This window comes from Heliconius melpomene, chromosome 11, assembly GCF_056956725.1.
Source record: "Heliconius melpomene rosina isolate 202511_hmr_F chromosome 11, ASM5695672v1, whole genome shotgun sequence".
NCBI classification, from domain to species: Eukaryota; Metazoa; Arthropoda; class Insecta; order Lepidoptera; family Nymphalidae; genus Heliconius; species Heliconius melpomene.
Window position 1 is genome coordinate 4,845,116 of NC_140399.1, and position 24,219 is coordinate 4,869,334.

General features: G+C 30.8%; 2 protein-coding genes across 2 annotated transcripts; one reads left to right on the forward strand and one right to left on the reverse strand.

Annotated features, from left to right (window-relative positions):
* Positions 1 to 263: 263 nt before the first annotated feature.
* Positions 264 to 16,772, reverse strand: LOC146534510 (NAD(P) transhydrogenase, mitochondrial-like). Its single transcript, XM_085193645.1, has 23 exons — positions 16,631 to 16,772; positions 14,610 to 14,798; positions 13,886 to 14,040; positions 13,532 to 13,672; positions 13,261 to 13,383; positions 12,554 to 12,741; positions 9,310 to 9,465; positions 8,933 to 9,137; positions 7,538 to 7,741; positions 7,064 to 7,144; positions 6,699 to 6,844; positions 6,237 to 6,325; positions 6,075 to 6,159; positions 5,611 to 5,724; positions 4,908 to 5,074; positions 4,373 to 4,510; positions 3,695 to 3,912; positions 3,299 to 3,450; positions 2,647 to 2,800; positions 2,324 to 2,428; positions 2,093 to 2,212; positions 1,852 to 1,943; positions 264 to 1,553 (listed from the first exon to the last, which is right to left on the reverse strand). The coding sequence occupies exons 2-23, from the start codon at positions 14,771 to 14,773 to the stop codon at positions 1,407 to 1,409; spliced, it is 3,144 nt and encodes a 1,047-aa protein (XP_085049771.1). The 5' UTR covers positions 14,774 to 14,798; positions 16,631 to 16,772; the 3' UTR covers positions 264 to 1,406.
* A 980-nt stretch (positions 16,773 to 17,752) lies between these two features.
* Positions 17,753 to 23,742, forward strand: LOC146534511 (isocitrate dehydrogenase [NADP], mitochondrial-like). The gene is made up of 9 exons (XM_085193656.1): positions 17,753 to 17,968; positions 18,267 to 18,379; positions 20,219 to 20,363; positions 20,576 to 20,775; positions 21,200 to 21,334; positions 21,408 to 21,511; positions 21,761 to 21,911; positions 22,329 to 22,562; positions 23,324 to 23,742. Exons 1-9 carry the CDS (start codon positions 17,899 to 17,901, stop codon positions 23,474 to 23,476), a joined length of 1,305 nt encoding a protein of 434 aa, XP_085049782.1. The 5' UTR covers positions 17,753 to 17,898; the 3' UTR covers positions 23,477 to 23,742.
* Positions 23,743 to 24,219: the final 477 nt, after the last annotated feature.

Below are 24,219 nucleotides of genomic sequence, written 5' to 3' on the forward strand. Positions count from 1 at the left end.
TAGGTCACTATTTCAATTCGTGAAATTAAAACCAGGTAACATTTAAGACCAGTTTTTTTTAAAACTATAGAGAATAGTTTGATCAAGCCAAAAAGAGAGGAGTGCATTTGCTGCATTAAATTTAACATTTTAATTTGTTAATAAACGTATGACGCCTATATATTAAATTTTTTTTTTTATATTAATAAATATAATAAAAATATAAAATTTAATAAATAATATCCTATAAGCAACATGATATATATGTAAATAAAACAAAAGTACCTTTTTCAAAATAAAATATATTGTTTCCAAAAATGTTTCTTATAATAAAAATTTAGTCTTTTTCGATTAAGTTTAATTTTATGACTAAATAAAATACAATACACATATAAAATATTTTTCTTACTAAAGTTAGCAGATGTTATGTATAAAAAGCCAAAATTGGTAATTATTCTGACTCAATTATTTATTGACTGTATCATAATCTCGTTAATTCAATCTCGATAACATTAATATAGGTGTATTACAACCTTCCTTAAAACAAAAATAATGCAATACTTGGAAAAACATCAACTAAGTGAATTAATAAATATGTTGATGGAATGTTCACATATTGTTATATAGGATATTGTATTTATACATTCATATCTAATTACAGTATTATATTTAAAAATATTATTTCCTTGGTTATTCTTTTAACAAGGTATATTTAATAACTACTGGCTGATCGAAAACAAAGATCAAATAAAGAAATTTCCTTTAATAAAAAAAGAGGTATAGTCCTCGATTTTAATTAAACACACTTTTTTTTTGAAGACTAGATTTGATTAAGGATGGCATATTACTTGAATTTATAAAATATCTAGATTTATCAAATATATGTATGTATCTCATGCATAATCATAAAAATGCAAAAGTATCATCTATACATCTCATTCTATATAGGTACAGTAAAAATATTTAAAATTATTAAAATTATCTATTAAGACTAGCTAACTTAAAAAGGTTTAAGGCACATTCTTAAAGTTATACATTCCACATATATAAATATTTGATTATTAGCTATTGTAAAAATACATGTTATATATACCTGGTGACTGGAGTTACTTATATTAAATATATATTTAAAAAGTATAAAAATTACATCGATTTTCTGAACTCTACATAAATATTTTATTTTGTTAAAAAAAGTGATTCAGTTCATTTCGAAATAAGATCTAAAAATCCATAATTGACTTAATTATAAAAATATATTGTTACTCTTCTGCTATATGTCACTTAGCGTAATAGCAATTTTAGTTTCAAGCTATCGCATTATAAAAAAAATGTTTACAAATAAAGTACATAAAACCAAATTGAAACTTAATAATCTAGTATAATTAAAATTTATATATAACTCCATACGTTTATTCACTCCATACATATTAAGCTGTGAGATGTTTTATTTTATCCAGCAATGCGTCGCAAGTTTTCTTGGCATCGCCTAACAACATAGCTGTGTTTGGATTGTAGAAGATAGGATTGTCAACTGCTGCATAACCAACACCCATTGACCTCTTCATAACAACCACCTGGAAAAGGGTTGTAATTTTATTCTGGTATATTTCAAGGGACAATATGAATGTATCTTTGAATACATAAGAAATTTGAATTTAATCAAAAATAAAATAAAGGAAAATTCTAAAATCAAATATGTGCAGAAATTTACAGCTAACTTCAGGACGGCCAAGACTCGTCGAACATACTGTAAATGTATTACAATATTCTAAAGAGACTACAGTAGTAAGAGTTAGTTTTGTTCAACAATTATGAACTCTTAAATATAATTAATATTTATGTAGAAATAAGTAAATTAGAAAATATATTAACCTGGTCAGCCTTCCACACTTTTAATACAGGCATACCCGCAATGGGAGAGTTCGGGTCGTCTTCCGCTGCACTGTTTACGGTGTCATTTGCACCTATATACGGATAATAAATTTCATACAAAATGGGTTTATTATGATTGATATGCTACATTTTTTAAATGGAGGAAGAGCGATTAACGAAAGTAAGGCAAAAAATATATATATTGGAAGCTATAGCTGCTCTATGCTCTAACTATTCTTACCGATAACTAATACAAGGTCAGTCTCAGGAAATTCTTCATTAATTTCCTCCATCTCAAACACATCGTCATATGGAACTCCTGCCTCCGCGAGCAATACATTCAATTGTCCGGGCATGCGGCCTAAAATAAGGAAACCCTTTGATAAATGATAAATCTCTTTTAATTACATAAATATTGCTACATTTAACACATTGTTTTAGAATAATTTTATATAGGAAAATTGTAATGCACCTGCTACAGGATGAATAGCGAATCGTACTTTTTTGCCAATGCCTTTCAGGATGTCTACCAGTTCAGCAATTGGATATTGCGCTTTTGCTACACACAATCCATAACCTGTTGAACAAAAATCAGATATTATACATGAACAACGTATAAATTTGAACAAATATTTTGTGATTGTGTTGGATAGGTACTGCGTTTATGGAGGAATGCTTATAGCATCTAGGCTACATTACTTTACGTGAATCGTTTCGATATCAAGCGCTGTACCTGTGGCCAAAATAACGTGAGGCACTTATATTCAGATATTAATAAAATAAGTATCCAATTACCAGGAGTAATAATAATAGAAGACGAACGATGTATGAGATCGGCCACAGAGTCAACATTGAGTTCGGTGTGCGTAGCGCCGGAAGGACGTGCGGACCCACTGCTGGTAACACCATATCCTCCAAGTATAACGTTAGGAAGCGATCTGTTCATTGCCTTTAATAAAGTTTATTTAAATAAATAGCCATTTTATTTAAGTATTAAAGTGCCAGGTACATGAATGTGTATAATAAGAACAGAGACATAGTGGATATTTGAAAAATAGTATTTAATTAAATTTCAGTTTCACAGTTGTACTCATCTGTAAAGAATCATGATCTACATCTAGTGCCGATATAAAAAAGAATCTAAAATCAAAAAATAATTTTCCTTCACGCTGTATCCCGCAAACATTGGTGTGGGCAGATCAAACCTAGTGTTAAATACACTCCGTTCCCCACTTTCCACCGAGTATAGGAGTCATTGATACCAGAGGGAATAAATTAAAATATAAATTTAAATAAATATTTTATTTCCTCGAGTGGGGATCGATCTCACAACCAACCAGTCGCGTCTTCAGTCACATTTTGCACCCATACGCGCCACGACTGGCCTCAATTTACTCTACACAATTATTTCTTCAGATTAAGATTTTTTCTTTTATTTAATTCATACCTTGCACATAATATAAGACAAAATGGCTCCAGAGCTACCAATGAGTGCTCCAACAATGGTCATGAGAGAATTGTTCAACATAAATCCCTCCGCACACAGCGCCCAGCCAGAGTAGCTGTTCAGTACTGTAATGACCACTGGCATATCAGCACCTGTGATGCAACAAAAATAAACCTGTGATATATTTGATGCATTTAACAAAAAAAAAGCCGAAAACACTTAACAAATATTATTTATATGTTACAATCGTTATTTTTAGTTATTTAACATATATGATTTATCTTCCATTAGGAACACTAAATAAAACTAAAATAATGTTAAAAATGTATTTACCCTACATAATTATTGTCATTTATATGTATATAGCTAACAAATTAAATATAACAAAAAACGAACCACCAATAGCAGCTGTGAGCGTAAGTCCCTGTATACCACTGAGTACAGCGGCAGCTGATAACAACGGGAGCCCTGGTGCTTCAGGGAAGGCTAGTAGGGCTCCTCCGCAGCCCAGCGAGCCAGCAAGCAGGCCGGCGTTGATGGCGTGGCGGCCGGGCAGGAGGAGTGGCGCTGAGGACAACACGCCTTGCAGTTTGCCGTACGCGACTAGTGAACCGCTGGGTTATGGAATACTATGATTATTACTTTTATAATTTTTCATATATTGATTTGCAATGTGGTTTTTTTTTTCAATTTCACGCTTTATCTCTCAGGTAGCTAGGTATGCAAAGATAATCTAATGTTAAGCACCATGATGAACAGATTTATAATGTTATGCTTAGAGTAAAAAAAATATTTAAGAAACTAAGACACACACTTAACAATGTGACGAGAATTCTAATAGTTTTGTACATTATGACATTATATTTATTTATTTAAGGATATTACATTTATTTTATTAAAATCTTGTATTATATTTAGATTTGTATGATAGGTTGATTGAAAATTTAATAAGCTTAATTAATAAAACTAAATTGTACATTCATTTTTAGTTTTTGTGTTCTATTTTATTATATTAAAGACAAAAACTAAAAACAATATTTTTGTTTAATACTTATATTTACTATATTTACTTACGTGAAAGTAATACCACCGATGTAAGTACCCAAAAAGAGGGAAGTCTTCAGAGTAGCTGCAGTCGGATCCAAAGCCATCGCGGGGAAATCGTGCATGTATGTGGCCACGCATGTTAACACCGCCGCCATACCTACCAAACTGGTATTTAAAAGATTTAGGTCTTAGTTAATTTTGTATTTACTAAAGAATAAATAAAATATATTTTTAAATATAAAGACTTCTTTGTGAGCCATTTACTTCATATCTAAAGATCTGATGAAAATTACTTAATTAGGATAATGTAAATGTTCTTTTTTTTAAACTATGAATGGACTACATAGTATACATTTCAATCATGTGAGGCCGTTTCTATATTTTTTGATATATATATTTTTAAAAACGATAAAATTAAAAATGTATCTACAAAAACCAATCATCATGTTATACAAAACAGAAATCTACTTTATATGGAAAGAAAACGAAGCTCAATGTAATCCACTTTAAAGAATAAAATGTAATATTAAAAGCGTGGTAAAACAATATAATTCATAATTACCTGTGGAAACCAGCCACAAGTTGAGGCAGGTCAGTGATTTCAATTTTCTTAGCAATAGTTCCACCGATAAGACCACCGATACCTGCCACGCCGAGCATTTGTGCCAGGACCTCTGCACTAGGTGTCAATAACCCTAACGTTGCTGCTATTCCACCAGTTACACCAATCTTAAAATATGAAAATAAAGAAATATTAGCGAAATATCCTTTAAAAATAAGATAAAAATAAAGCATATATAATGCAATCTCATATTACTAAAGAATCATCAAAACTAGACGAGCTAAAACTCAAGAGGCCACATTTAATTCTTTTTATGTACAATGTAATTATATAAATTGTTTAGACTTTACAACATTCATGGTAATATGAAAATAACTACATTGCTGACTACATTACTACTATCTCTGTTAATTTATAAAAACTATAACTTTGAAAATGAATTTTATAGTGAAAAAAATAGTATTTTTTATCAATTTACAAAAAAAACATAACAGGCATAGGAATAATGTTTGAAAGTCTTCACTGTCTCAATGCCTTTACAATGATCAAAAGATTAATGCTAATGCCATCAAGATTACAATGAGAGGGCGATCTCGAGTCGAGTCTATAAGCTACGTCTTTTTCTTTATGAATGCCTTTTCTAATCATCGATTGCATTTATAATAAGTATGTATATAAGAAAATGTATTAATGAATTATTAACCATTCCTAGATAATTTCCTTTTCTTGCTGTTGCCTGTGAACTAAGGCCCGCTAAAGCACCGACGCAGCATAATGACGACGCAAGGTATGCCATTTGATGCACCTCTGGATATCCCTACAAAAAAATATTTATGCTTAACATCTCGCACGGTATGTAAGAGGAAACCTATTGTTAAGTTACATTTTCGAGACATAGCGTGTTGAGTAGCGGTACTCAACACCGCACCTTATCCAAGCGAGCCAGTGGGAATCTCACCACAACCATCGCAATTACAGCCAACAGCTGTACCGCTGCACCACAACGTTTTCTATCTCTAAAAATGATATACAGTTATTTGTCACTATATTAATAGATTGATCTGATGATCTGATCACTGAACAATATTTATTCATTATTAGGTAATTTAGTAAGTAATATTTGAAATCATAGTTCATAATTAGAAAGAAAGATATTATGTTAGTTACCTGCATGGCTGTTGTCAAATATCCTCCTAAAAGGGCTGCTGCAGGAATGCTGTATAAATATCCATATTCTGGTGGGTCACCTGGCCTGCAAAAATATTTCCATAAAATTTTATTCTAATCAATAAAGCAATAACAAAAGTTAGCTATAAAGTTTCAACTGACCTTTTGAACATGTCTAACATCCGCTGTGTTACTAAAAATCCACCAAATACGTTAACAAATGATATAAGAGCCGCAGTACTAGCTAGCCACTGTAAAAAAAGAAAAATATTTGATTATATGTACTAGATGATATATATAATTATTCCTCTTCTCTTCCATTTATCTTTCACAATTTTTTTTTAAATAGGGTGGTAGGTAGGTAGGTAGGTCAGCGCTCCTTTCACGGGAATAGCATATTATAAAACTAAATATGTATTTGTTGAAAGCTAAAATAATTTTGGCCGTAACGATTGAAGAGAGGATCCAAAATTCTCATGCGAATGGTAAAAAAATAATTTGAAATAAAAATTAGTTTTCAATCAAACTATGGGTAGGTATACGCAAAGTAGTTCTCATACCAATAGTAAAGTATAGTTATGGTATAACAAACAAAATAAGTTCACAACACAGTATAGATATAACCTGCACAGGAGTCTCAGGTACGTATCCGCCGCCCATCAACAGTAAGCCGCCCACCGCAGTGATACCAGACACAGCGTTGGTCACCGACATTAGCGGAGAGTGTAACGCCGGGACTACACCCCAAACTGTATGGTAGCCGACTACACCTGTAATTTTATGATGAATGATATTTTTTGAACTTGATATAAGCTAATTTATACAAGATAGCCCAAAACATTAGAATAAATACATTTTATAGCAAATAATTAATCAGTTTTTTTTGGAGAGTATTTTTTAGATTGTGGACACTTAAAAAAATAACTTTTCACACATGCCTTTAAAATTTTATACTGCAATAAGCCGTTGTTGAAAATTTCAATATTTACCTGACAGTGCCAAGGTAGTTGTCATTGTAGTGAACGCAGGGTTAGGCGATGCCATTCCAAGTCCGATTAAGCTTGCCAGTCCTATAGGAGTTATAACTTTTTTATCAAAACTAGAAACAAGTATTATCAAATAACTTTTTAAAATATGGTAACAAATTTTTCTAATGAGTTTACATGATAAGTTTATGTACTAAATAAATGTGTAAAAATAACCATTTCAAGGTTTAAAATAACATTCAGTTAATATTTCACATATTTCTTGGTAGCAATAAACTGATAAAATAAATGTTAGTACTAAATAAATATTTTTTTAACGAAGTAATCAAATTAGTCTAGAGACATACATATAAGTATTTATTTTTATTGTTATAATATTACATTTATAGTGATATAATTTTCACTAAAAATTACGCCTTAACCTATTAATTTACATATTTTGTTGTACAATTTCAGTCATAAGCTTATGTAACTTACCAGTGGAATATAAAAATGTATCCTTCAAAGTTTCATTAAAAGGATTAGGTGGTTCAACTTTGACAGCAGCGGCAGCTTTGGGAGCTTCCGCGGGCGGCATGCTTGGGGCCGGCGGCGGCGGCCATAACAGTTCCCCGGCCTTTAACACTATCGACCCACGAGTCACTTCATCTTCGAGATTAATGTGGAAATGGTCGTTTACACCTGTGTAAATAAACTTTTTATTATTAACTAACCTTCGCCTGCGTGAACCAATGGATAAAACTAAAACAGTGGTGCCGATCTACTGATTGGCACTGGCACGTAGTAATGTGTGTTATTCCAGCAAATTGTAGCGGAGTCACCCTAAATAGAATATAAGCAATACGTTTTATTTGTATAAAGGAACTTTAGCATTATTTCTTAGTTCAAAAAAAAGTATTTTGTAATTGTATCCTTCAATTAATAATTAAGAAAAAATGCAACAAAAAACGCTTACAAAATGTTATAATCTCTTTACGTTCGTGGCAAAAACAAATGTATGAATTTATAGTAAATAATATAGCTATTATATTTAACTAGAATTCTGATAAAATACTATCATCATGATAATAATAATACTGTATTTGCGTACAAAACATGAACTATTCAATATCAAATATTTTTTGTTTGTTGCATACATATCAGTAATATTTATAATACGATCTAATAAGCTTATGCTATCATTGCATTTTGATTCTAATGTACTGTATAAATAATTGATACAGGCAAACGAAATTTATTAAATAAAGATAAGAATCACGACGTAAGTACAAATGTAAAAAGTTTGATGAAAACAATTTTATTTTTGCAAAACCTGTTTAAAATACTTGTTACACAATGTCTGTTTACGGGGTCAATGCTCGAAAATTCGTATGCCATATGTGTATACTTACATATACCGTAAGTACCAATATTTATGATAGTAATATTTATACTGAGAAAGTTAATTTTACAAAAATATTATTTTGAAACGGCAGAGGTCTAGTGTACAGGAGCGTGACTGTAACGCGACGTTGTGGGTTCGATTCTCTCTCGGGGGGAATGATCTATTTACTATTTTCATTTTTTCGCTCTAGTACCAAGACGCGCTCAACACGCAATGCCTTGAAAATACGGCGGATGGTGGTGAACGAAGTGTCTAGGTAGGTTCCCCCTGCCTACCCTGCCATAGGCGGTATACAGCGTGAAGCTGAAAAAAAGTTGTACCTAAATAAGCAGTATTTAGTCTTACATCTAGAGTTGTTAAAACATGTTACTTAATATACATAATAAACAAACGCGTAGAATACTAATACTAGGCATTGACGACCGAACATTTAAAATATATTTGTACTGAATTTTTATTAAAATAATAAAAAAATGTTGTTAACTTACCCAAGCTTAAAAGAAATGCGGATATGTTATTAGCATATAGCGTAGAAGCATGAGCGGGCATTCTACTGGGCAAGTCAGTAAGACCGATGTGGGTGACGTCGTGCACTTTGGTAATCTGGCCCTTGGTTGTAGTTTGTATGTTTCCCCCCATTTCAGCTGCTAAGTCTACAATGACACTGCCTGGCGCCATGTCTTTAATTGCATCCTGGAAAGGAATTACATAGATACCACTTGTGCTATTTTCTTGCATTTACAAATAACTATTATCTCTTAAGTTAGTTCAGAATAAGTATTAAGGAGATTGAAGCAAAATTAAATAATACATTTTAAAAAAATCATACTTTGTGAACAAAGGTTGGTTTATTAATGTAACATACCTCTAATATAAGCAAAGGCGCAGGCTTGCCAGGAATGAGAGCTGTACTAATAACTACATCCGATGTGCGAGCCTCTTTGCCCAAGAGAGCCCGTTCCGCATTGAGAAACTCCTCACTCATTTCCTTCGCATAACCACCTGCACCGGCACCTTCTTCCTATAATAATACGTAAAACAAATAAAAATTTTAAAAATAGATTAATCACGCACAGTACACACAATCAGTAGGTACATTTTTGGAAACCTGACGTATCGAACACTTTGTAATGTAATGCACATGGTGATGGGTGCGTCAAAAATCTTCATTCATACATAAGAGTTGTGCTTTAGATTTTGAACCTATGCGATAACCGTAAGTATGATTATTTGTTTCTTCGTCATATTAAAGAACATAAAAATAAAATTTTGTATTAATTTGGAAATCGACCGGCATTCGACATCATTGCTTATTTATGATTGTTAAAAATATAAAAAAAACCGTAGAATATTATTGTTGTGCATTTCATATATTATAGTATAGAAACCTTAGTTGCTTCAGTTACGAAGATATCTGTAATTATTTACATAGTATCTGTGCATATATGTATTTGCTATCAAGATCCTCGTAAATTGTTTTGTTCATATTACGACATAGACCTTGAAAATATGTATATTACATTAAATAATATTCGAAATATATAAATACATTGTTTATACAGAATTCTAAAAGAAATTGATAAGGAAAAGTCAATAAACAAGTCACGTACACAGTTACCAAATATTTGATAATAAATAATAATGTTTATCGATGTGGGTTGCGGGGGTTTTGATAAAGATAAAGTGTTTTTTATCGATTTTATTCTATTTTCTCTAGTAATAAATACGATATTAAAATCAATATAAGGATATCGTTGAAAGCAGTTTACGGCGCAAAACAAAAGTTCAACGACCATTTTTGTGAGGTGGCTTTATAAATAGACTGGTTGGAAGAATTCATTAACTCAAAACAAAATTTAAACAACTTATAACTACAATGAAAAATGGAATTAACTCAATTATTGACGAAAGAAAATAAAATGTAATTACATATTTAATTTTCTTTAATCTTAATATATTAGAGTAACTTATGGTTATACTATATTTTATAATTTTTAGCAAATAGAAAAAATTTGAACGGTGAGATCGTATGTTATTTTATCTATTTTATAATTACTAATCAACTTTAGAGGTACATCCATATCTGTAAGATAATACTTTAGCCGCAACCATGCATCAATTAATGCGTCCATACTGGCATATTATACACTATTATTATATTTATATTTATTGATGATTACTAGCCACCGATGATCTGGATCTTTGTCCCATACAATTTAATTTAAATTTGACAGAAAAATTAATAGGCATAATTTTATATTCATCAAATTTAGATTTTTAAAACTACAACTTCTGTACTATTTCAATCTATTTAATATATACTTTTAAACATACTAACGTATACATAACATGACAAGAAAATAAAAATAATTAATTTGCCAAGTAAAGATTTATAAGGGACAAAAATCTATGAGGAGATCTAGAAAATTATTTAATCAAATACTATGTAAAATCATTTCCACCTATATAATACTTAGTTCTAATAAACTTAGTTCGTAGGTACCATAGGCGTTAATATGAAAAGTTACTATGCAACTCTTTATCCATGCCTAGTGCTTGTAAATATATACACAATACGACACGATACGATAATCATTGTTTTACAGCTTATCATTATAAAAGTAATAATGTATAGCTCATCAATAACTTGTTATCTCATCATAATGAGCATTTTATCATACTGCAGTTGGGCTAGATAAATATCTTATTATGTCGCGAATAAAGAAGATTCAGCGCCTAAACAAATCTATGCGAATATTCTATTTACTATATATTTTTTTATGTAAATATCTATCTGCTAATCCTACTAATATTAGAAAATTTATGTTTGTGAGGGAGTTTGTTCCTCTTTTACACAAAAACTACTGAACGAATTAAGATAAATCTTTACAGTACAGCTACAGCTAATGCATCAGAATAACACAGGCTACAATTTTTTAAAGATTTTATATAATTTGGCAATAATCTATATATATAAAAAGGACTTGTCCTCACTGACTGTGGTAAGACGCACGCATAGCCGTAACCGCTGATAGTAGAAACGTGAAATTTGGATAGATGTTTACTTTCGTAATCTGGACATCCATTAAGAAGGGATTTTGAAAAATTTTAACTCTAAAGGGGTGAAATAGGGGTTGAAAGTTTGTATGGAAAAAATTTTAAATCTGCACCGATTTTTACAAAATTATAAATTCAGACTCTTTAAAATATTTAATTGGACACGTGTTTCACGGTTTTTTAGAATTTACCTCCTAAGGGTGCCAATAAGGGGTTGAAAGTTTGTATGGAAAAATCTTTAAATCGCCTCCGATTTTTATAAAATTTGAAATTCAGACTCTTAAAAATATTTCATTGACCATGTGTTTCATGGTTTATTAGAATTCATCCTTAAGGGTGCAAATACGTAGGCGAAGCTGCGCGCGTCCGCTAGTATATCGATAAGTTTAAGCGTTTGAATTGCTAGTGTGGTTTATAGGGATGCACAGCAGAGAACTTACTTGTATACTACATTCTAGTTACTGCCTATTATAACTATCATAATATAGACATATAACAGTGATTTTTGATCAGTTAAAAACACGACTCTTTTGTAGTTAATAAGATAACTAAGCCCTAATGAAGTATAATTTCTGAATATAGATGAAGATGCGGGTATGTTCTCATTTAATCTGTGACCTTAATTGAAGTAATTGTGCCATTTGTTTCAGTGTATAATCAACTACTTCAAAGTAAAATATATAACTAAAATAAACAAACATAAAATTATATTATCCATTATCTATCTATTTAAGCTATATAATAAAAGAGTAATAAACATTGTATATTTAGTATTTACATCATATATTTTTACGAAAAATATATTTAGGTAGACAAAAAATAGTAACAGAATATCTATAAAAATCAATAATGGTATCTGTCGGTTTTTTTATTGTATATACAGACTACATATTATAGTTAAAGTGAATACTTAAAAACGCCCTTATAATATTTCTTGTCAAAAAACATTAGGTACTATTGACTAAGTTATTGCCTATATTTGTTGTTTTGGAAAGAATAATTTCAATAAAAACGACTCTTGGATTTTAAATTGGCAAGAATAATTAACAAACCTTAACATCCATAGTAATAAACTGGGCCCCCAAACTCTCGACCTGCTCGCGCACGGCGGGGCGCGTGTCGAAGGCGCGCACGGCGGCGCCCATACAGCGTGCCTGTGCGGCCGCCGCCAGCCCCGCCACGCCGCCGCCTACCACCAGCACGCGGCATGGTGGCACCCGCCCCGCAGCTGTCATCTGACCTGATTCAATAATTAGCATAGCTGAGTGGGGAACAAAGCGTCTCAACACTAGGCTTCCTCTACCTACCGTCTATCCATGTTTTTCAATTATAACACTTAATTGGACTTTACTAGTTTACTTTTGAATTGCTGAAGGTCGTCGATCTAAACTCGCTTGTGAGTTTGGTAAATATTTATATACACGCAAAAAATATATTTATAAATTATATCTAGAATTTTCATTTATATGTATAGGTAGATCTAAATTGTTTTGTTTCTGTAAGTGTAGTGTATACTTTTGTTATTTACCTACAACGATTTTTATCATTGACAACACGTATCAATATAGCGCGCTAAAAAAATTGCCAGCTAGCTATATTTATTATATGGTTTATAAAAACAAGTTCATCTAAGAATAAAATATAGGTATCTACTATTGAGAGATAACACAAATGTTATTTATAAAACAATTCTTTTCATGCACCAAGTATGTACAACGTCATAACATTTATGTTTTTTTACTTGAATTTTTGTACTTACCCGAAAAAAAGCGTGGAAAATGAGCAGCGGCTTCAATGACGGCCCGATATCCCGCCACGTTGGCCATCGAGCTTAACGCGTCGAACACTTGCGCGCGGCTGATGCGAGGAATGCAGTCCATTGCTAAAGAAATATTATATGTGTTAATACATGTTTTACTTAAAATTTATTAAAGCAAGTGGATTTTATTCTTTTTATTGTAAAATAATACTATCTTTTAACCTACTAAAAACTCGTACTATTAACCTGGTACACTGAACTGAAAACTTACCAAATGCATTGACCTTTTTCGCCGCCAGTTTTTGTATAAGATTTTGATTTTGAGCAGGGTACAAAAATGATATAAGGGTGGATTCATCTTGAACGTTTTGTATCTCGCCCTCACTTAATGGGCGGACTTTTAAAATAATATCTGTAAAAAAACTATCATCTATCAGCACCTTCGTTTTCAATAAGATAAAGAAGAGCAAAGAAGTGTTTCAAGCAAGGAGTGTTTTAATAGGTTCCCAGACATGGGAATGGAGGGTTTTAATAGGATCCTGGGCCTAGTTCTACATCATTTTTGTAATAAAATAAAATTTGCTAGTGTTTTATTTTATTCCACTAATATTCAAAAAATGTTTACTTGATTGATAAGTGTCCTTTAAGGTACATATTTTTGCTCCAGCCTCTTCATATATTCTGTTAGGAAAATTGGCAGTGACTCCAGCATTTTCTTCAATATTTACACTAAATCCTTTTTTAACCAGTTTATTGACTACTGCAGGTACAATTGATACCCTAAAAACAAATATTATAAATTATTTTCATACATTTTTTATTGTATTTCTTTTTATTAACTTCAATTTAAGATTCACAAAAAATATTGACACAAAACAGTCTATATGTATAATGTATATTGTTTCATTGTGTATATACATATATATAAAGATATCTAACAACTGTATCAACATCTGTTTAATTAAGGCAACTAGATAGAAATTTCAGTTAGTCTTATGTATATTGTACCTACTATAAAATCTCTTTACTGTGTTATGTATGAACATAAAATGTAAGTAGATTATGAGAAGGGCAAAATATTCTAATAATTTTCTTTCTGTCCCAATGAATGTTATCTAGAAAGACAATAACGACAGTTGGACGTATCCACATTGAATCAACTTCTCCATCATACGTACAGTACGGTCGACGAGACGAGACCGCCCTAAAGTTAGGATATTCGAAGAAAAAGTATGGAAAAATCCTTAAATCAAACCTGAGCAACCATCTATAGCTAATTTAAGGGTGGCCACGCGTCGTCAACCGTCCTATTATAATATAACATAGGCCGATTATATTTCTTATCATACCTGCGTTCATTTTGCCATATCTCTTTAGGTACTCCGACACTTAATTTCGTGTACGGTACACCTTGAACGGGCTGTGGAGGTGTCGACGATGTGGTAAAGCGTCTCCGTTGCCATGATTTGGGTAGCGGCTTTCCTATGCGGAGAATTCTCACGCAGCCGCACATTTTGTTTTAACTTAGTTGAATCAGTCTAAAAATATATATAAAGTGTTCTATATAGTGTACTAGCGGCCCGCCCGCGGCTTCGCCTGCGTGAACTACTTTATTATTAATTTCTGTCTCCATGAGTACCTACGTCCTATAAGTGACGTCAATTTGAGACTCCTAGCGTTTGTAGTAACGAAGTTTCATACAAACTTTCAACCCCAAAAACAACCCCTTAGAAGACGAATATTGCAAATTCCCGTCTTAGCGAGCACCTACGTCCTATAAGTAACTCCTATGCAAAATATGAGATTTCTAGCACATGTAGTTTCTGAGATTTCGTGATGAGTGAGTGACCTTTCGATTTTATATATATAGAAAAGATATAAGATCTTAATTTTATTATATATTTTTTATCTGCTAGTAGATAACCTTATTTACATTATATGAGTGAAAATAAATAGTAAGTAGTGCAAGTATGTAGAAAAATATGTTTTTTTCTTGTATTTCAATTTAAATTTAGTATTTTTAACTTAGGTCATGTACTCTCTCGTTACGGTGATCAGAATAAGATCATTTGATTTAACATCGTTAGATTTTTTTTATAGGGGTTTTTTGAAATCACGGGTCAATGTCAACATGGACAAAACCACCTGTGTATTAAATGAGAGACTACGCTGCATCGCTGCAACGAAATTCTCACTGATTTATACTAAATGTCATTTAAAAAAAAACTACAAACGAATGCGTGTGTACATGCAGAGAGGTGGAAGCATTACATCCTATCATAATGTTCTTCATGATTGAATTAAAAAATAACAATAAAAAGACTAAAAACTGTTTTTTTTTCTGTTTAATTCAAATGGGACATGGGACATTAATTGGGACATTTTTAGCACCGATATTTGATACTAAGAGTAACTCGATGGTAAAGTTTGATAAGTAATTAAGTATACATTAACTTTGATAAGACTATAAGAGTGTACAGTACGAAATATCTAAAAAAAAAAGAAATATTCCAAAATCAAATCTGCGTCCAGCTAACTGCAGGGCGGCTACGGCTTGTTGTTCGTACGTAGGTCATAGTATTCACCGCAATAAATACGCGATACGTTTTATTATAGATTTTGTTAAATAAGTATATGTCCACAAATAATGATACGATTACTATCACAGAATTAGTAGAGTTAAATTTTCGTATAAAAAGCATATTGTTTAATGTTTATGTATTCATTTTGTTAAAACTCGTTCATCAAGAATATCAAATGTGTAAGACACGTTAAATAAAAAACTAAGAAGGCTTACAGAGATAAAGTTAAATACAATTTTTATTGCTTTGAATTTTAATTATTGCACTAATATAGAACGTGAAAGACGATAATTATATATTTAAGTAAGTATACTAACCTTTGTATTATTAAATTACAGTGGTTTGATATGCAATAAAACTAGTATTTATATAATTACAACTATAAGTAAACATTTCAGATTTTAATTAGAATAATTATTAAACTTTATTAAAAAAAATAAACGGCCCACAACTTAAAATATTTCAATAAATAAGAATAACAGTGCAGTAGATCTGCTAACCTTTCGTTATCTCTCAACTTGTTTGGACGATAAGCATTAATACTAGTTTTATTTGATTTAATAGCCCAGAGTTCTGAGAAATAATAATTATTACTGTTTATAACCAAACCATAATAGATTACAAAAACTATTGTTTTAATTATGAATAAAAAAAATTAACACATGGTATAAATACGTAAATTTGTAGAAATTAACAAGGTCTCATATTATTACGATTTAGCCAAGCAGGTTTATAATATTTATGAAAGAAAATGTTCAATAATTATAATAAATAATAATTTATCTTACCTTTATTATATTCTGAAAATACGAACTCCAATGAACATCTGTGCCTCCAGAAAATGTATCACATAAATCTTTTTCCTCTGTTTTGTATTTCTTGGTACAGCGTGTAAAATGTGGATTAAAATGTGAAATAATATTTAAAAAAGGGCGATTATAAGCTTGAACAACGTTAATAGTCAACCAAGCCGTACAGAAAGCCCCGAATATTATTATTGCAGCGAACAAGAAGGACGGATGGAGCCGGCCGCCGCCGGGTGTCGTTGCGCGCCGTCCTCGTTCGCTCTCACTCGGCGCATAGAGTAATACACATAGTAGATATGACTATTCATTGTAGTTACTTTTTGAGTTGCATACTACACTAGCTATCTGCGACTTCGTCTGTAGGAAAGTAAAATTGAAGAATTCGGTAAAATTATGACTTTTCACTATTAATTAGTAAGAATAGCTTACTAGATTTGAAGTTTGGATATTTCCAAATCTTGCAAATTGTAATTTGTTTACGTATTAGTTCAGTAGTACAAATTATCATTTTACAGATAAAATTCATGAAAAAATTACTATGAATTCAGTCAACTCAATAAAGTAATAATTTTTTTACCAATATTATTAAATAAAATAATTTGAATTGATATAACTATTTTATTTAACTGGTTGAAAAAAGATACTTCATATTAAGGAAAATTTACCAAAATACTAAAATAATAAATGCATTTAAATCAGTTATGCCGTTTTTAGAAATGGATGACTTGCATAAACATTTTAAAAAAATATTGTTTTCGGTCCTATTACAATGTTCCTCAATAGAAACTCTCATATGTCTTCCATGTAAGCACAGTGACCAGTTGTTATTATAATGTATAGGTTATATGTAAATAAAATAATTATAAACCAAACCATTATGTAGGTATTTAAGTGTTAGTGATAAATGTAAGGTGTCTTACTAAAATGAATATTTCTATTTTAGCAAAGTTAACGCAAGTTAAGCAAAGTTAAAGAAATAAAAAAAATCAACAAAAAATATAATTGACACATTTTTAGTTTTCAATCGTTTTTAAAAAAATTAAAAATAAGACATCTGTTTAAGTTACTACTCTGTGACGAAATTTATTTGTATATACCATCCTGCATACAGATACAGTATGCGCGTATGAACAACTGTGACACGTATACACGCGGAGCTGTGGACGTTAAATTGGTACTTTAAAAAAAGTAGTCTGACTTTGACTACTTGTTCTTTCGCGTGTTTTATAACTATTAATTTTTTTTTTAAAATGGCTGGAAATAATGTTAAGCGCCTATTTAAATATGTTTCTGATCAAACTATTACATCTACGAGGAGTTGTAAGTATTTTATTTATAAAAATAATTAACAAATAATATTTTTATGGTCTATTACATAAAATATGATTACGTTTATGTGATTATGCTACTAATTTATTCGTAATTATTAAAATTTTTGTAAAAAAAAGTTATTCTAAGGTCTTCACTCATTTCTTATAAACAAAGTATGACAAAAGTTGACAAAAACATGTAAATTGATAACTTTTCTGAGAGATTACTAAATATTTTTTTACATTTTTTAATAAGAATACCTCTTGCATTAATAAAAATAAAATGTATGATTAAATTTTTATTTTAGATGCTTCAAAAAGAGTTGTTGCCTCAAAGCCTGTTGTGGAAATGGATGGAGATGAAATGACAAGAATCATTTGGGAAAAAATTAAAGAAAAGCTTATATTTCCTTATGTCAAGGTAAATATTAATAACTACCACTTGTATATTCAAATTCATTTACTCCAAATAATAACAGCAATATTTTTTAATATGAATAATATTTTGAAATTATTGAAATATTAAATACAAAATTTTTGGTACAATCCTTTAAACACTAAAAAATGTGAGTCTATATATAGACTATAGATTGCAAACTTATATTAGACTTGTTAAAGATCATTAGTTTAATTGGTATCTACATCATTCATTTCATATCATATTTTCTTACATATGTATCATAGTCATGATATATTTTTATAATTTGGGATATAACATTTGCAAAATATTTTTATGTAAGTAAATTTCCATATAAATTTTCTAAATAAATTAGCATGTTGGTATAATTTTTTTTAAAGAGTTTTTTAGATTAACTTACGAGTTTGAGATGTTCTTTATAGTGATTGTACTGGCCAACAATCACACTTTATATTTGTATGTAAAAACATTTTTAATTAGAGATTCTAAATCTGAACTAGTATTATCTGGTAATAATGAAAGTGCTCTGGTGATTAAACTTGATTTTTTAATATACAAGTGCTGATATATCAAAATAAGATAATTGATTCTAAAATAGTATGATAATACACTGCTCTTAGGCTTGATCCTGATTCCCAGGGATGTATAATTTTCTAGGCATGGAGTTTTGTCACTCAAAACATATGCCGCAAATTCAAGTAAAAAGTGAAGACTGGAGAGTCTTAAAGTGTGCACAAATATAATTATTTCTAAATTAAAATAAAAATCAGCTTCACGCTGTATCCCGCATACTGCAGGGTAGGCAGAGGGAACCTATTGTTAAGACCATCCATTCCCGAGTTTTGGAGGCACTGCTTGTTGAGTGGCATAACTTAATGCTGCGCTTTGCCTTGACACCAGAGCGAAGAAATGAAAATATAAATTCAATTAAATATTTAATTTCCTCAAGTGGGGATGGATCCCATGACCTGTCGCGTTTACAGTCACACTTTGTGGCCCTGCGCTATGACTAGTCTCCATAACCTCATTATTTCTAGTATTTTGCATATTTTTTAAGTTATAATTTTACTACATTCTATAAAAATAATTTTTAAACTATTGAATACCACAATATTGAAAGTTGTTTCACAGCAGCAAATAAAATGAGGACATGTAAAATTTATTAAAAAGAACAGGTTTTAGTAACTCATGATTGTTGTTTTGTCCATATATGATTCACACACATCTGTATTTCAAAAGCTATTTTTTAACCTTTATGATATTTTAGTTCATTCTATTTAATTGTTTGTTTAATTGTGAATCCATTCTTTAAATAATTCTTTATCTACTCCAGTGTTTAACCTTTATCACTAATGCAAGTTATCATTTTGTATGACTTTCTTATCATTAGTTTACTGGAGCATTGTTGTATACTATTTGTAACTTTAGCTAATAGATTTTGAAGTTTTGTTGACATTGAAATAATTTTGGGTTACATTTCATTGTCATTACTATTAATATAACTTTTATGTTTTCTAGCTTCACTCTGTATCCTGCATACAACAGGGTAGGCAGATTGAATCTAATCATCATCGAATTTTCGAGACATTCCGTGTTGAGTCGCGGAACTCGAAGCGAAAAAATGAAAATATTAAATATTTCATTTCTTTGAGTGGAAATCGAACCAAAAACCTGTCGCGTTTACAGTCACACGCTTGTATCCTTTGATAACGTACAACTAGAATCAATTGCTTACAATTGATTTTAGTTGTACATCACCATCGATGTCTTAAGATTCTCTGCAAAGTACATAGAAATATTATGTATATTTTTAGCTATATTTTTCTCTATATTTTTTTATAGCTAGAAAGTTTGTATTTCGATTTGGGTCTCCCGCACCGCGACGCCACTGATGACCAGGTCACAATCGATGCGGCACACGCTATTCTGAAACACAATGTTGGTATTAAGTGCGCTACTATTACACCTGATGAACAGAGAGTGGAAGGTATATATCTTAAATAAAAATAGTGATTTATAATTTTTACACTTTTTAAAAATTTAATTAATTACTAAATGAGTAATTACTTCACAATAAAATCTTGGCTAGAACTCAAAAAATTAATTATGAAAATTATGTAAATAAGTTTTTCTAAACTAAACATTTTTTTACTGCTAAAATATAATATATCAAGTTGCTGAGATTTTTGATAATTTCAGAATTCAAGTTGAAGAAAATGTGGCTTAGCCCAAATGGAACTATAAGAAACATTCTCGGCGGTACCGTGTTCCGTGAACCAATTCTATGTAAAAGCATTCCTCGTGTTGTTCCTGGATGGACGAACGGTATTGTTATCGGTCGTCACGCTCACGGTGACCAGTATAAGGCCCAAGACATTGTTATTTCTAAACCTGGCAAGGTATGATATGAGTACAAAAGAATTTTGAATCAAAATTAAAATCAGCTTCACGCTGTATCCCGCACACAGCAGGGTAGCCAGAGGGAACCTAGCGTTATGTCACTCCGTTCTCCACTTTCCGCCGAATTCTAGAGGAATGGCGGAACTCGATAACACGCTTTGTTTTGACACTGGAGATCGAACCCACAACCAGTCGCGCTTAAAGCACTTTGTGCCTCTGCGCCACGACTGGCCTCTATTTAAAAAAGCTTTTTATAAATTGCATATATTTGCTAATTCTTAAAACTTCTTTATTTCAACATTTAGTTTTTGTTAGTTATTCCAAATAAAAAATATCTGATATCTAGGATAAAAATTTGGATAATTTTGTAATTTTTGCGTCTTAGGTTTTAAAGTAAGTTTTAATAGATGTTTGTTTAAATAGATGGAGTTGGTATTCACAGCAGAAGACGGTTCTGTGGAGAAGCGACTTTTGTACGATTACAAGTCACCCGGTGTTGCTATGGGCATGTACAATATTGACGAATCCATTCGTGCCTTCGCACACTCCAGCTTCCAGGTAAAATAAAAAAAAATCACGATCAAACCACATTCAAAATTTATTCTTTTTTCTATAAATCTTTTTATTACAGGTAGCATTACAAAAGAAGTGGCCACTTTATTTGTCTACAAAAAATACTATTTTGAAAAAATACGACGGCCGCTTTAAGGATATTTTCCAAGAAATTTATGACAGGTAAGTTTCTTGCTGCGTTTAAGGAACAGAAAATTAAACATTTCGTTATAACTATTATTTGAAATAAATATAAAATCGTTTCTTTTTCGACTAATTGTCTTTTGAAGTTACTAATACTACTACGCCATTATATAGTATTAACTATAAGAAATATATTGGCAATATTATAGCATATACAGACTTCAAATATTTATCTTAAAATATTATAATGTATACTACATATTTTAATTGAAAATTCACAAATTATAGCAACTATAAGAAGCAATTTGAAGAAGCTAAGATTTGGTATGAACACCGGTTAATTGATGACATGGTAGCACAAGCACTTAAGGGCTCAGGTGGTTTTGTTTGGGCCTGCAAGAATTATGATGGTGATGTTCAATCTGATGTTGTAGCACAGGTACATTTTTTTTCAATATGTCGTATTGCTTTAGTTAATATCAATTTAATTTAAAAAACCTACAATCTTAGTAGATCTTAGTAGAACACAGGATGTGTTATTCCACACTTAGGAAAGAAAAATACTTTTTAGAAAACATATAAAAATTTGAATGGATTTGAAGCCACGCCTCTTGGAAACTATCAAAGCGCTCGTAGCTTGATTAAACGTATGGTTCAAATCCCGCTACGTTCAAATTTTTAAGTTTTCTAAAAAGTAGTATCACAATTGTTAAAACTAACAGACTGATTTTATAGTAAAAAAATGCTTATTACTTTTTAACTTATTTTTAACTTATACTTATAGTTGCTAATAAGAGAAAATTGTTTTTACCGAATCAATATATTATGTATAATTACTACATTGATTTTATTATAGGGCTACGGTTCATTAGGCATGATGACCTCAGTCCTCATGTGTCCAGATGGACGTACAGTCGAGTCGGAGGCAGCTCACGGCACAGTGACGCGTCACTACCGCATGCACCAACAGGGCAAGCCTACTTCCACTAACCCTGTCGCATCTATATATGCGTGGACTCGTGGCCTAGTTCATCGTGCTAAGTTGGACGGAACACCCGATTTGGAACGTTTTGCTATTGGTTTAGAAGAGGTATATAATTTTTTTGTCTTTGTGTATCCCGTGCGTAGTAGGGTAGGCAGAGGGAACTTAGTAGGTCCACTATATTCCCCATTTTCCAGACACGACGAGTCCAGTGGCGAAATACAATGCTGCATTTTGTCTTATTACTAAAAAGGTGAAATGAAAATAATACTCCCGAGTGGGAATCAAACTCACAATTATCGACTCAGTCCATGTCCTGAACCACTGTGCGACTACTTCATAGACTCGAAAATATTTTAATAAAGATGAAATCCTGTAAATAAAAAGTACATATATTACAATATTTTACCTTAATATTGACTTCTATACTATGTATAAGAATTTTTAAACACCTTAATTTGTATTAATTTTAAAAATATTTTTGGTAAAGCTATATTCAGCTTTTTTATCTAAAGTGATTAAGATTATAACATCCTGTATTGCGCAGTTATCATATATGTCAACAATTCAAATTAAATTGGCCACAAGTTTACATAGTAATTATTGTTATAACCAAATATTATTGTAGTTGTTTATGTGTGAAATTTTTAAAATTAGCTTAAGATATCATTTATCTTAATTTTTTTATCTATATTTGTAATTTAAATGTACTTGTTAATATAGTATTGCTTTTGTTTCTCTACCGCGGTAGGCGTAGGAATCTTAATAAGACACTCAATTCCCCACTGTATGCCCAATTTTTGAAATATATTGTTGATGTTTATAATATTAAATTTGGTAATGATATTTTTCTGCTTTGTCCGTTTTAGGCGTGTGTTGAGTGCATTGACAGTGGTAAAATGACCAAAGATCTAGTTATCTGCATTCATGGAATGGCCAACACTAAAGAAGGAATGTACTTGAACACTGAAGACTTTCTTGAAGCCATTGCTGAGCAGCTTGAACGTAAACTTAACAAATAAAATATAAGAATAATTAAATAAGAGCAAGCAGTAAATAAAATAAATTACTTAGATTTGTTATTTGTTCCTTAATTTTGGGACCATTTTTGTATTTTGGTAACAGCCGTGTTAGAAGGTTCAGGTGCTATTCTTAGTAAACAAATGATTTTTTAATAAAATAAATCCAGCATTTATATATTGTTCTTTTTCTAGTAAATGAAATTGTGAATATTTATATTTATCACAAATATGTATTACATTTTAATAATAAATTATAATAATATTGATTCCTACGCATTTCATTACAGTCATATTTTTATGGTAATCATTATATCGTTTGTGCAGTTTGTGAGACTTCACAAATATTATAGGTGGTTGATATTAAAGATTTATTTTTTGTTTGGTCTGAACTGATAAATCTTATTTATTTTAACTAAATACTAAAGATTCGTGTATATTTATGATATAAATACTCCAGCTATTGTTCTAAAGAGTAAGCGCCGAAAAAACTTGTGTTTTCTGTTGAGGCATTCAGCCACAGAACACATTTACTCAAAGAATGTTCACTTCATACTAAAAAATGGGTGACAAAACGATGCTGCTGCCATCTCTGTGCGTGCCCAGCAAAACTATTTGCGGGAAAATTTGGCTTTAGAATTTTATTTAAAAGCCAGAATTATGACTATTTCAAAATCATTTGGAAGTATTATTATTTAAATTATATAATAATACTTCCAAATGATTTTGAAAGAGTCTGAATAATT

Excerpts from the sequence above, each read along its gene's own strand:
- LOC146534510 (XM_085193645.1), bottom strand. The coding sequence starts at position 14,773 with ATGTGCGGCTGCGTGAGAATTCTCCGCATAGGAAAGCCGCTACCCAAA. Across the intron at positions 9,138-9,309 it reads CGCCTTTGCTTATATTAGAG|GATGCAATTAAAGACATGGC; the intron begins GTATGTTACATT and ends ATTCCTTTCCAG. Across the intron at positions 5,725-6,074 it reads ATTTGACAACAGCCATGCAG|GGATATCCAGAGGTGCATCA; the intron begins GTAACTAACATA and ends ATTTTTTTGTAG.
- LOC146534511 (XM_085193656.1), top strand. The coding sequence starts at position 17,899 with ATGGCTGGAAATAATGTTAAGCGCCTATTTAAATATGTTTCTGATCAA. Across the intron at positions 17,969-18,266 it reads TATTACATCTACGAGGAGTT|ATGCTTCAAAAAGAGTTGTT; the intron begins GTAAGTATTTTA and ends TTTTTATTTTAG. Across the intron at positions 21,335-21,407 it reads TCGCACACTCCAGCTTCCAG|GTAGCATTACAAAAGAAGTG; the intron begins GTAAAATAAAAA and ends TTTTTATTACAG.